Source organism: Caloenas nicobarica, chromosome Z (assembly GCF_036013445.1).
Source record: "Caloenas nicobarica isolate bCalNic1 chromosome Z, bCalNic1.hap1, whole genome shotgun sequence".
Classification (NCBI taxonomy): domain Eukaryota; kingdom Metazoa; phylum Chordata; class Aves; order Columbiformes; family Columbidae; genus Caloenas; species Caloenas nicobarica.
Window position 1 is genome coordinate 14,954,389 of NC_088284.1, and position 13,811 is coordinate 14,968,199.

At 37.3% G+C, this 13,811-nt stretch overlaps 1 protein-coding gene across 4 annotated transcripts in view; it reads right to left on the reverse strand.

Annotated features, from left to right (window-relative positions):
* CERT1 (ceramide transporter 1) overlaps positions 1 to 13,811 on the reverse strand; it is an 80,701-nt gene that overhangs the window by 18,299 nt on the left and 48,591 nt on the right. For all 4 annotated transcript variants that reach the window (XM_065657876.1, XM_065657878.1, XM_065657874.1 and 1 more), the window contains 4 exons: positions 11,196 to 11,303; positions 10,265 to 10,403; positions 9,212 to 9,295; positions 3,208 to 3,365 (listed from right to left, as the gene is read on the reverse strand). In XM_065657876.1, coding sequence (XP_065513948.1) covers positions 3,208 to 3,365; positions 9,212 to 9,295; positions 10,265 to 10,403; positions 11,196 to 11,303 — 489 coding nt within the window. The remainder of the gene's footprint in view (positions 1 to 3,207; positions 3,366 to 9,211; positions 9,296 to 10,264; positions 10,404 to 11,195; positions 11,304 to 13,811) is intronic.

A 13,811-nucleotide genomic window follows, 5' to 3' on the forward strand; every position in this document is an offset into this window, starting at 1 on the left:
GTTCAACAGACATAAATCTGTCTTGCATCTTTACGCTAAGCTAGCGCTCTACAAGATGGAGGTTGTATGTATTTGTGAGGTAGTGGGATTCTTACTAATGACTTTGTGTGCTGCTGTTTAGTAAAAAGCAGTTCTGAAGCTAGTGGAGTGAGGAGGCTGGAGAAGAGACTGAGCTGGATTACAGCAGTACTTGTATCACTTGTGAAACACTCATCAGTTTTAGCCACTGACAAGAGATCTTTTTCTTCCTGTGACAAACCTGCACAACACAGAGCTGGTCGCATAAATGTGCTGACATGCAAAATGACAAACTTGATCCTGTCCCTTTCAGCTCTTGCTAGATGGTCTTTTACAGGCACTGGACAGATTTACAAGAGCTCTAAAACCCTCCCAGCTAGAACATAAACACAAACAGCTGCCCCATTTCATGTAATTTTCCCCTCTAATCTCTCAGAGATGGTATTCTTAACTTCATTATCTCACAATATCTACTTCCTTTTCAGAAGACAACTGCTGTATTTAAGGGTGTAGGTGCCAGGGAGCTGGCCATGGGTGACTGCAGGGGTGGCCTCTGCAGGAGGAGACATGGGGCTGCCCCGTGTCAGCCACGGGTAGATCTAGCCAGCTCCAAGACAGACCCACAGAAGGACACAGCTGAGCCCATCCACCATGCGTGTACTTAACAGGAAAATATACCCCAGGGAGAAAAGGGGGAACACGAAGTGAGAAACAGAGGTGATGTTACGGCCAGAAGAGGAGGAGGAGGAACAGCTCCAAGGTGGAGAACATATCCACGCTGCAACCCATGGAGCCCACAACAGGACAGAGGGACATTTCCTGAAGAAGTCTTATCCCACAGAGGACCCACACTGCAGCTGATTTTTCCCAGAGGACTGCCACCCATGGAGAGGACCAGCACTGGAGCAGGGAAGAAGTTTGAGGAAGAAGGAGTGGCAGAGATGAAGCATTTTTTGGACTGTCTGCAATCCCCCATTCCTCACCCAGCACTGCGTGGGGTGAGCAAGCAGCAGGTAGAGGGGCCTGCAGCGGAGTGAAGTTGAGCTTGGGGAAACAGAGGAATAAAGCTGGTTTAGTGTTTCTCTTTTTGTTTCCAATGAACTAGATCTATTTTCAATTAGTAACAAGTTGATTTTTCCCAAGTCAAGAACATTCTGCCACAACAAGAACCAGTAAGCAATCTCCTCACCTACAAGCTTTCTCATCCTGTTTTTCCACATAATCCTGCTGGAGGGGTGGTGAGCAGTTGAGTGGGCACTTGGCTGCTAGCCAAGACTAGCCCACCACAACTCCATATTAATTACTTCAATAGAAATCTCCTCTTCCAAAAGGATAGCAATTAGAGAAATACCAATTAAAAATAATTATTTTTTATCAGAATTACTTTACCATGAGTGTGCTGTAAATCCCAGAAAATTTAACTGAAAAACGTGACTTTACAAAAGTTATAAATCTACCAAAGCAGAGCAATTTAAAACCTCCAAGTTTTTAGGAGCTTTTGCTATTTTAGTTTATTGGAAAAGAGTCCAAATAAGCCTGTGACCCCTGTTAAAATATACTTACTCATGCTGTATGAAGTATCAGTCACATGAGACCCAAAGTGAAATTTAAGTTTGAAGTTTTTAATCACTTGCAGCTAAAAAAGTGCTTTAAAGTTAGTCTACAGAAGAAGCAAAAAAAAGTGACAAATACCTAATCTAAACAAATTCAAATTCTATATTAACATATTATTCTGTATTAACATCTACTGACCTAGGGACAAGAAATATTCACTTCATCCATGCTCTGAGCAAAGTCTGATCAGCAAGAGCAAACTGTGTTTGCTCAGCGCGGAGAAGAGAAGGCTTTTGTGGGAGGACCTAATATTAGCCTTCCAATATCTCCACAGAATTCACAAAGAAACCGAGCCAGACTCTTCACAGAAGTCTGCAGGAGAAGGATGAGAAACAATAGGCAGATACTGGAATAAGAGTTGCTCCAGCTAGATAGAAGGAAGCATTTTCTCACTATAACAACAGCTGGGCAGCAGAACAGGCTGCCCAGAAAAGCTATGCAGGCTCCAGCCTTGGAGACTTAAAATCAGACTTGATAAAGCCCTAAACAACCCAGTCTGACCTCGAACTGTCCTTCCTCTAAGCAGGAGGTTAGAGAGAGATCTCTTGGGGTCTCTAGCCCAACCTGAATTACCCAATGATCCTATGAACAAGCTTCAAGTCTTCGATCTACTGCAATTCCTCCAACTACTTAGATGAAGCAGTAACTAAGTGCTGACAGAAGTTGCAATACAGTTAGACAAGGCCAAGCCTTTGACATATGGACAAAGACAACTCAGGAGACAACGGCAAGAATTCAAACACTGATGTATTTTGTGTGGATGTGTTCATTCTTTGAATTGTGTACCACTAAAACATATGGAGTAAGATCTGAAGTGTGATACACATGACATAGAAACATGTTAAATGAAAAACATGAGACAACTGCTAGAGGACTGCACAGGGCACCAGACAGTAATTTCAGGATTCTAGAAATCAAAGCCTGAAGTACAACCCAGCCATGCCTCCAGCCCATCCTGTAAGACAAGACACTGCACTGGTTGAGTAGGCTTAGCATGAACCAACAATGTCATTAGAATAACAGATATTCTAATACCACACACGTAAAAAAATCAGCCAATTAGTATAAAGCCTGACTTAATCTCTCCAGTCTCCTAAAGGAAAGAGAGATAATTGTATCTTAAAGAGACACAAAGTTAGAACCGGTTGTTCTCCTCATTATTATCACCATCTCTTATTACAATCAAAACATTTCAGAAATTTGCACACCATTTTGCAAGCATGGATAATTAGGTCTCGTTTAAAAGACTGCAAGCAATACACCTATTACTATGGAATGCTGTCAGGTTCTCTATACATATAAAAATATAGGAATACTATCTGAACAAGGACTGGGAAAAGACTATGATGAATAATGTTACTATATCACCAGTCAGGATGAGACTTTAACATTTTATAGGAGTCATAAGGAAAGCACCTAAAATTACTAAATGCTGTAAATGAAAATAAAAGCAATACCTGGAATAAAAAAATAAAAGCTACGTCTGGAATAAAAAAAGTTAACAGCTCATTTGAAATTTCAATTTCAAGCTAAAGAATACTTTTTTCAACAAAAGTAGAAGAAAAATTATCTTACCTTATCTAGTCTTTTTTGCCAGCTTTCTTCACGTTTTACCATGAGTTCAATACAATGAGAGAGAGTGGCAAGGATTCCAGCAGTAGTTGCCTTGAAAGTTATAGCTTCTCCTTTGAAGTCTATGCCATTAATTCCTTTGGGTGTCACATGTGGAAACACTAAAAACAAACACGAATCATGCACTGATAGCTGCCTTTAACTCAAACAAGCATTTTATAGGTACGGTTTATATTACAACTGTTTGAAGTAAATAGACTGCCTAGAAACTTAATTTAAATATAAAAATCAAAAGTGCTAATAATTTTCAGCTAACCACAGAATAAGAAGAGATTCAAAACAAGGAACACAATCCCTCCAGCATCATCTTGCTATACCGTATTTCGAGTCTGCTTGTAATGCTGTATTACTCTGCACTCTGCAAATCATGTGGGTGGAGGGAGTGGTAATACTTTGTAACAATAGCAGTTTGACAGCTTGAAGTGGGGCCTAATTAACACAGAGAACCATAACACATATCTAATACTGCACTAAAAAGGGAACAATTTCAAAATGCAATCAAACCCAAAAATGTAACATTGAAGGGTCCTTTACGCAAGTAATTATAGATGTAAGCACCTCAACGTAAAAAGGTACGATATAAGATAAAGGTATCAAATCTGTTGAATTATCTAAGTACTGTGGGGTTTGCAGTTCCAACTACTTCGTGCTGTCAACCAAGCCATCTGTTGCTAAGGCTATTTAAACGAGTCACTTAAAATGTGTGACAAAAAAAGTGCCTATTATATGTCAAACTCGTATGTAGGTTGACATAATAACAAATCAAACACTACACATTAATGTCAGAAAATATTAGAAAGCAGAAGGAACACCCATGTTGAAGCTGACTGAGCCCAGCAAGTTAAAAGTAACTCCTGCTATGCCATGGGGCAAGCTAATGACTTATCACCCAGCTGGATAACGCTTCCCTCCCCACCCCCCCAGTCTGTCGGTTTGTCAACATGCCACTGTTATGGTTTTAAAAGTACAAATAAATATTTGGGTAAGTTTATCCAATACCACTCTGCAAGGGCAAAGCAGAGCTTTCAAGCAGCTCAGTTCTTGTAGGGAAGAGAAAAGCAATTGCCGTTGCCTAATGGCAAAGCACAGTATCTACACTTCAAGAACAGAAAGCAATTGTCACACGATCTTAAGCAATGGTTTTAGTCTCTGGAGGTTTTATACACCCTTCTTTCAGAAGGAATCAAACTATTTTTCAAATAGATGATTACAGAATACACACTACTTCAAATACCTCAATATGCATATATACTATGGTAGAATACAGCTTATTTTTTGTTTCATGTTAATCAAGAATACTCCCTAAAAAAGCTAAAGATGATGGGGGCTGGAGGGAAAAAAGGAAAGTAAGAAAAAGAAAAATCTGTTTCAGAAAAAATAATGAGCAGAAAAGCTTTCCATCCACAGCTGCAGAGAGAACACGGAGGAGGTTGAGACAGAGTGGTATAGGCTGGCAAGGAGACGATGCAGTGGATTAACTGAGAATAATGAAAATCACACAACAAGAGCTCCACCCATAACAATACACGACTGAAAAATGCAGTTTGCACTAATAATTTGTCCTGCTGGTATAGACTGTGTTCGCATGCAGGCTCACCAGTACAGCTATAATGCTTGTAGATGTGATTTTTCTCTCTTAATTATGCAACATGCTAGACATGCTTATGAAACAACCACTGGCTGCAACACTATAAAATCATTGCAAAAATCTCTACTGTAAATTTCAAGGGAGATACAGCAATGCAGCCTCATTTCCTGGAAAAATGCCAGCTTTCGTTCCTGGGTATCTTTAGGTCTCACCAACAGCTCATGAATATTTCCATACAGTTTCAAACATAATATATTCTAAGTCAATCTTTAATGACTAGTCTCAAAGTAGCAGTGACACATACAGAGCTTGCTTATCTCCTTTTAGCCATTACAATTCTGGAAACAAAACAAAACAAAGCCAAAATGCAAAAACCAACAAACTTGTCGCAGGAAGATGCAAAACCTGTTTCTTTGAAGAGATGATCACTCAAGAGATTCCTTAATGATGGATGGGAGTATTTTGATTCACTCATCACAGGAGACATCTGTCTTCCTGGTACACATCAGAACATGACCTCAAGCCTTGTCTCAGTAACAGCTGAGCTTCAGCAGATTAGAAGTATTTGTCAAGAGATTTTTTATTTGGAGAGCCTCAACATATTATTACTTTTTAACACTTTTCAATGCCAGCTGCAAGACTGAGCTTTTCAAAATGAAGTATGGCATCAGGCAATCTATATGGTTCAAGGTAAAGGCTAATAGGAAAGTGTTCTTACCATTGCCACTGCTTTTCTAATTTGGTGATCAAACTGCATGCAGCTAACCGGAAAAAGCAGCAGTATGATTTTTCTCCTACTTTAACTTCAATCTCAACATCTTCCAAGTGGTTTCATTTTAATTATACTGTCTTTTAAGCATTTTGCTTTATTTCTGATTCATTTTATCTAGCCTTTCATATAAAGGATTCTTCATATCATGCTTTAGCCTTCAATAGCTCTTTAGTCTTTCCCTCCTACATCTGCATGTTTGTTAGGATAGGTCAGTTTTCCCTTCTTGTTCTCATGACTGTGTTTGTAATACTTTCCCAGATATCCCAAACATCCGTGTTGGATCAATTCTCTTTTCCAGTGAAACAGAAAATTATTTTAAAGACAGTAAGTAAAAAGTGCCTTTATCTTTTCCATTTCATACCACCATAACTTATGTCACTAAACTAAGTGAAAAAGAAATGTTCAGGTGCATGACCCATTTATTGGTACCTATTGTTGTTGATTTTATGTGGATGGCAGAAAAATCAATACTAGGTTTCCTCTAAGAACAACCCCATTATTTCAGCAATACATTGGTGAATATTCTTTCTCCATTCAAAGCACAAAATTCCAGCATAAATGCCATCATGTTTTACACCAAATTTATCCCCTTTAGCCTCTGTACCATTTCCATCTTTATAGTTCCAGCACAAAACCACATTTTGTCTTCAAGAGTAGGTTTCACCTGCTTCTCCTATTCTTACATAGTTTAAATCCAAATATGATCATTTTCCTGAGCGGATGGATGGGAAGACTTCCTGATCAAGATTCTACATTCTTTGAATATAAGATCCCAATGGGTAAATATGCATCAGCCAGACTCCTCCTTGTTTTATACAAATGATCATTGTTTCAGTTACCAGACTTTTCAATTGAAAAGTGACCAGTACATTTAAATAGCTTTATAATACTCTTCCTAGCTTTTCAATGATCCTAGAGAACACAAAAAAGAAAAAGCCTCCCTACCTAAAATGTCTTCTTCAAAGTAGTACATAAATCTCTATAGTCATGTTAACTTTCTCCTCCCACCCAGGGAAGGTGCAGAAGGGAACAAATTTCAAAAGACAATGTGAATATGGTCCCTTAAGTCAGTCTTAAATCTGATGATTTGAGCATTAAATTGGTGCACTAGTGGTTTGAACAAGAGGCTCAAACACTCCTTTTCATAGCAGGCTAAAGAAGAGGTTGAACCCATGCTTCCCACTTCCTGGAACGCTGAATCTGGAACAGCCCCAAAATAAACTGGCAACCACTTATCAACTACAGTTAAAAAGATTGTTCCAGTACTTCCAGGACTGTATAGAGACTTATAGAATCACAGAATCAATCAGTTTGGAAAAGCCCTTTTAAGATCATCGAATCCAACCATAAACCTAAGCCTGCCAAGTCCACCACACTTCTAAGAACCTCATCTACATGTCTTGTAAACACCTCCAGGGATGGTGACTCAACCATCTCCCTGGGCAGCCTGTTCCAGCGCTTGGCAACCCCTTCTGTGAAGAAATTTCTCCAATCTCCAATCCTCTGGTGCAACTTAAGTCCCTTTCCTCTCATCCTGTCACTTGTTACTTGGGAAAAGAGACCAACACCCACCTTGCCACAACCTCCTTAGAGAATCTGAAGTTTGAGAAACCAAATAATCTTAACAGCTGCTCTGAGGCTAAGCTTTAAGAAAGGGTGAAGCTGAAGATAAATCTCCATTATCAGTTGGGCTGAGTAGCTTTATGCCCAATGCACGGGTATGGCTATCTCAACCTGAGACATCTACTTCCCCCACTGCATCACTTAGATTCTACTTTAGGTCAGAGACTCCAGTTTTTCTACTCAAGCCCTGCAGCACTTCGCTACTAAATATTTAATGGATTTAGCCTTTAGAAATCAAACTGAGGCACAGAAAAACTAAAATGGAGATAAAGCTTTTCATAGAAATAATTGATTGAGAGTAAATTTAATGGATTCAGGTACCATAACTGGAATTAGAAGTTCTGCAAAAAGCAAGGGGCTGCAGAAACCATTTTCTGTAGTGAGCTACAGCAAGCGAGTAATATACAGGTACCCGCAATACATAGCAATTTCTTAGCATTGAGTTCCCAAAGACTTGATACAGAACATTTTACAAGAAGAATAAGGTTATCAAATTTCTGTTAAACAGGTGATCAAAAAAGGCAGTCACTTACTTTGCATTTAAATATTCCAAGATGACCAGATGTACTAAAAATATAGACTTTCCTAATAACATTCCCCATATCATATGTGTATATATATAGCAGATACATCAAAAGAAGGTAGATATGTAGAAATGTTCTGAAGGTAAATTAAGCTGAAACTCCTACATGATCCTACAAAAATTAAGTTTGACAAAGACAGCTCTTTCAAAATGAATCATGCAGTAAAATGAAATTCTCGCTTAACATTTTTTTAAAAAGGCTTTTTCAATTCTTTGAAATTTGTTCTGACTTAACAGTCCTCCAAAAAATGTACACTTCTGTATTGACAGTAGGGTTAGTGGAACTTTGCACTTGCTTACAGGGGAGCATTGCAAGCTTGCTTATCTTTGGTGATAAGAGGCAAGAAAGACTTATTCAAAACTTATACACCACTTAACTTTTGAAATCAGCATTACAATTAATCCTCAGTAGAGCCAGCACTTTATATAATGGAAAAAAAAAATCTCATATGATTAATTCTGGAAGCATGCTGAAAGCTCCTTCCATTTCCTTTCCTCCTTCCTCCTAACAGCTTTGGCTATAATCTAGAAAGAGTACTTAAATCCAGCAAGGAAGATGTAACACATTGGGACAACAGCCAACTAAAAAGAAAACAGGAGACACAGAAAAGGCTTATTTTGCCCATTATGTTTTCCAGGTCCTTGATGAAAGTCTTCACATTTTATAAACACTTTCGGTGAGTACTTTGGGGGATTCCATCAAATTTGAAACCAGAGGTAGTGCAACTTTGTTTTGTAGTGCAACAAGTTTTGTGAATCAAAGTCTAAAAAATACCTTATGACCAACTGAATTGTCAAGATCTTGAGAATGTAAATACTAAAATACTTCTAGTCAGGAAACAAGAGAAGGTTTAAGAAGAATGCAAATAGACAAATGCATGCACAACTTCTGCCAGGCCAGAAGTACCAGATTTCTAGAACAGCAAGACTAGCATGAGCTCTTCATATTTACTGCATGGATGCATGCGTATAATAACTAGACCATTTAAGATAAGAGTAAATATCAGAATTCTGTTCATCATAACAATGGAAAAGACACTAAAAAAGTGTTAAAATTATGATGAATGAGAATCAGTAACAGTGTTTACTTAACCATTACATAGCCATAGAACTTGGAAAAACTATACTGGAACATACCTCACTGGAAAAGCATCATGCTCCACCACACCTCTAAAGCAGGTAACATTTGCAAGAGAAACTGCAATTACGTGTTACAAATCTCAGTTCCCAATACCTGAATGATGCAGTTGTTTCAACAGAATTTTGCAGTGAAGACTGCTTTGGACACATAATAGGAAATTCTAGCTTGACAAGCTTGCATTAGTAGTTGTATGAAACTAAGAATAACTTAGAGAATCATGAAAAGCAGATACACACTTACATTTTTCCTTGCTGCTGTTACTGTTATGTAAAAAATCCCCATCCGAACGCATTGTAGGGAAATCATCTTCATCATCTTCTACCACTAAATTTGAGAGAGAGTGTGTTATGGGAGTGAGAAAGCTTTTCCAATTCTTTAGTGTGCAAGAAAGAATTAAGAGCACCTTCACAGCTAGGCAGCATTTAAGATTTTTTCCTATAACAGTTATGGACCCCCTCCACCCCTTTTTCTTTTTTGACCCAAGGCCACTATCAACATTACTGTCAGAAATGATCAGGAGACTAATATCTGCTCAGTGTTGAAGTTTAGATCTCGATTCTATGGTAAGAACAACATTATTTTGGTGTTATAACTGGATGAGCAGGGAGTCACAATTCAGCAACTATCTAGTCTTCTACTCTAGGAAGTTTGCAAAGAAGTGGAATTGTACTTACCTATTGTTTTCCTACTACCAAAAGTTTCAGGCTGCCAGAACAAACCCAGGGATGAATATATAAATGCCTCAGGAGACTGCATGGATATGACAACAGGCTGTGCTCTGAGACCAGCAACTCAGAGATATGCAGACAGCCACACGAGTCTATCTGGGCCTCAAGTGTGCACTCAGCGCTCTAGTTCCAGCCAATACTTCTCAGAAGCATTCATTATGGCAGGACCTCTGCCTTTTTTAAAGAATGCATTGTTTCCATCAGAACCAGTGTCTTATTGGTTTTTCAAAATAAAAAGAGAGCAATAAACTTGAATTAATCTTAAGAGGGTAAACAATTATTGTTCTATAACATCAACTGCTTAAAAGAGCATTTTCTTTCATACAGTTGACAGCTACAGGTAATTTTAAGTTAGGCAGATTTTTATGGGAATCCACCTTCTGCAGTGAAAATAGTTAATACTTTTCATGCAGAAATATCTATGATTGATTCCTATACTGAAGAGTAAATTTAACATATATATTTTATTTACACAGCATCAAATGCTCTAGTAACGATTTCAAGGGCTATTACTGTGTAAAAAGCTAAATTCCATGGGGATAAGTGTTATCAGCTACAGTTTTACCTTTATCCCTCTGGAGTTCGTCTTTGGAAACTGCATCTGCACAGGCATCAAAGTATTTTTGTAAAGTATCCACTTGTCTACACAAGATGTCTCTAAAGGTTTCCATTTCTGCAAGCTTCTCACGTAAGCTATGGCCCTTCTGAAAATACAAGAGAAAAAGGCCTGAAATGCTTCTACATACTCAGCAATAGTTCAATGCATTAATAAAAAAAAAATTATTTCTGCAGCTATGAAGAACAAATTAAAGTACACTAACAACATTTTAGATATCAGCAGCTATGAAATACTGTTAATGTTAGAAGAGCATAAGAAACTGTACTCAAGTGTTCCCTATTCGTTTTGTCCACTGGTCTCAATTTTCCTTCTTGACTGCATCTGCTACTTTAGGGCATCCAACAAAAGCTTACTAAAAATGCAATCTTGCATGCTACCAACTCGATGCCTATTTGCCTGAAAACAGTCAGCTCTAGTTTAGGATTATTGTTTCAATCTTTACTCACTTTCCTTGTGTTGCTCCCCTTCTGCTCTCCCAGAAGTATAGCCCGTTCAACTTCATAAATTAAATACTTATACGTATGAGACAAGGAAAGCCATCATTTGCCAATCAGAATTAATCAAATGTCACGGAATCAGCATTCCTTTTCATTTAAAGGCCCTGATATTCTGAAGAGTAAACTAGGCAAGGTGCCTAAATGGTGCCACAGGCTTGATGTTCTTCCCATTGGAAGGTGACAGCACAGTTTAAAAGGGGCAACTGCACAGAGGCACAAGAGAGCTTCTTGTATGATCCATTCAACTTATGATGAATTTCTAACACTTAAACTTTTGTACTTTTTCTGTCATTGTGTGAATAAGCCTTCACATAAGTTATTTATTTTCCAGTTCTGTGTGTTATTTACACATCAATACTAAGAAAATTTTATTCACTAACCTTGAATGAAGAGGTGGATGTCGCAGAGTATCCACTTGCTCCAGAAACAAGAGACACCATGGAGCCATGGCGTCGCAAACTTGACTCTGATCCATAGCCAGATTCAGTCTAAAAAACAAACCACACACAAAACTAGAGTACTGAGGCTTTTAATAAAAATCAAATAATGTAAGCAAGATTCATTAATTTCATCTAAAACCAGTCCATTTGTTTCTTGTCAGGAAGCAGCACGGGCTTAACTCACATCATCCCTGCATACTTAGGATGTTGATGCTTGATTTGTAAAGTTACTATGAATCTATTTTATGTTATCATAATGATCTGTAAAAAATAAGTTATCTACAACCTACTGTGTGCCCCCAAAAGAACAAGGAAACATATATTTAAGGGTTCCAAAAAGGGACTACGTTTCATTTTGGTTTATGTAATCCCTACTAAACAATTTTCATACAGCACCAAAAAACATACAGTATTCTACAATTAATCAAGGGACAACACAGTTCAGTTTGAAGACAATCAGCCTCAGTCAATCCTTCTAATCATTCAAATAGTGCCACTTTACATTTAAAAACAACAAAACAGATCACAGAAAGACAGTTACTGCCTTTTTTTTTTCTCCTTGTTCCAGGTTTCCTTAGCAAAATTCTTTATACTAGACTGAATTCATTTTTTACAAAGAACAGACATCTACACAAGACAAGTTGAGATACTGAAAGCAAGAAGACCACCATAACAGTAACTTATTAAACAATGAAAAAAAAATCTCTTGGTTAAAATAACACTACAAAGATAAAAAATAACAAGTTTGACAAATTTCCTCACAAATCAAACAGAAGCAGGTACTGAGGAACTGAAGGAAAAATATTGCCCTAAAGGTTAATGTAAATGGCCTGTGCATGGCAAAGGAGTAGAAAAACCCTGAAAAAGAATGTAAGAAATAAACAGATGGTTCAGAGTAATATTTGAAATAATGTTAATAGATGAGTTGATCAAATAGACAGTGACAACGTTGTGAAGGACTTTTGATAGAAATAAGAAATTCTGCAGTAGCACAGAAATTCAGATGGGGTAGGGAGAATGGGAGACAAGATGAATTATACAGAATAAACAAGAAGCAATGATGAAATTCTAGCTGTTGTACTTTTTATGCAAAAAACTGGAACTGCATAGGCTTTGGAAGGCAGGAGAGTGCTGATAAATTAGGATGCAAATGAACTTAAAAGAATATTAAAAGCAAGGAGAAAGGACAAAAAGTTGTTTGAAGTGTTGGTTAGAACAGTAGAATTCGGACAACAGTACAATGTGCGGAACAAATATTTATGCTTGAGTTACAAAGTAGCAGTGACAGAGAAACACACTTTTAGAGAAATGAAGACACAACTAAAGAGAAAAATGTCCCAGAGCTGTTAACATAATTCCTAAATGAACATGACTGAAAGAGATTATCCACCAAAACCAAGCCATAAGGAGCCCATTTAAAGAATTAGATGGAAGACATGAAAGCACTGAGGAAACAGAAGAGGAATAGGATGAGTATCAACCATAGAAGTATAAAAAGTAGAAGCACAGTTGAAAACTCAGTATGTCCAAGAAATGCATGTGTAATTAGAAAAAGGTACTCCAAAAGTCTTGGTAGAAGAAGGCTAAGTAATCATTAACTTTAAAAAAAAAAGGGGGGAGGCACGTGTAAATCATACTACAAGGATGTATTAATCATTTAGTAATTTCTGCTATAAATCATGCATTTAAAGCTGTTTTATCCTGAGCATGAGTCCTAGAAAAATAGCTACATAAGTGTAGCAACTAAAGTGCTAAAAGCTTGTGGTTGGTGTTTTGTTTGTTTTTGTGGGGTTTGTTTGTTTAAGAATTAGTCCTATTGTTTCTTTTAAAGCTTGGCTTTAAAATATCTTTTGGAATAGTATTTTTGTTAAAACATTCACATTGGATACAAGAGGCATTTTCTAGAATATCGGTTCAGGTGTTTAGTAGTACACCTGGCTCTGGTAACATATTTGGGACATGGGACCACATTTTGAATTGCAATGCAATTTAGTGCAAAGATTATACCTTAATTCACTGGTTTGTAATTTTAAGTATAACCAATGTCAAATAACGAAGATTTGATTAGTTTTTTTTTTCAAATACCCAAGTAAGGGCTTTTGGCTGTTTTTATGGACTTTATGTCCTCCAAAGGCTCGACAAGCAAAAATGAAGTAGGCAAGGAAATAAAAGGATTTTTGAAAGGGCAAGTAAAAAGTTTTGGGAGTACAATTATTTTGTTTCAAGAGTGTTTAATGAGCATAAACCTCAAAAGAGCATTTTGTAAGTCACACAATACTTTGATGAATGAAACATTTATTTTAAGATTCCTCTAAATTCAAATCTAAAAACACTTCACTGTTCCACTTGGAACTTCAGTGTTTAATCAGATGCTACAAATATTAAGAGGACTCTGAATGTGCTTTTACTACAGTCAGTTGGACAGTAAGAACTCATACTATTTTCTTTGTAAGTTGTACACACTAGAAAGGAGGTAAAATTCCGTTTCAATGGGTATGACCTAATGAACAGATCAATTTAAAAAATCTAGGCAAGGTATCTATCGCACTGATGTCA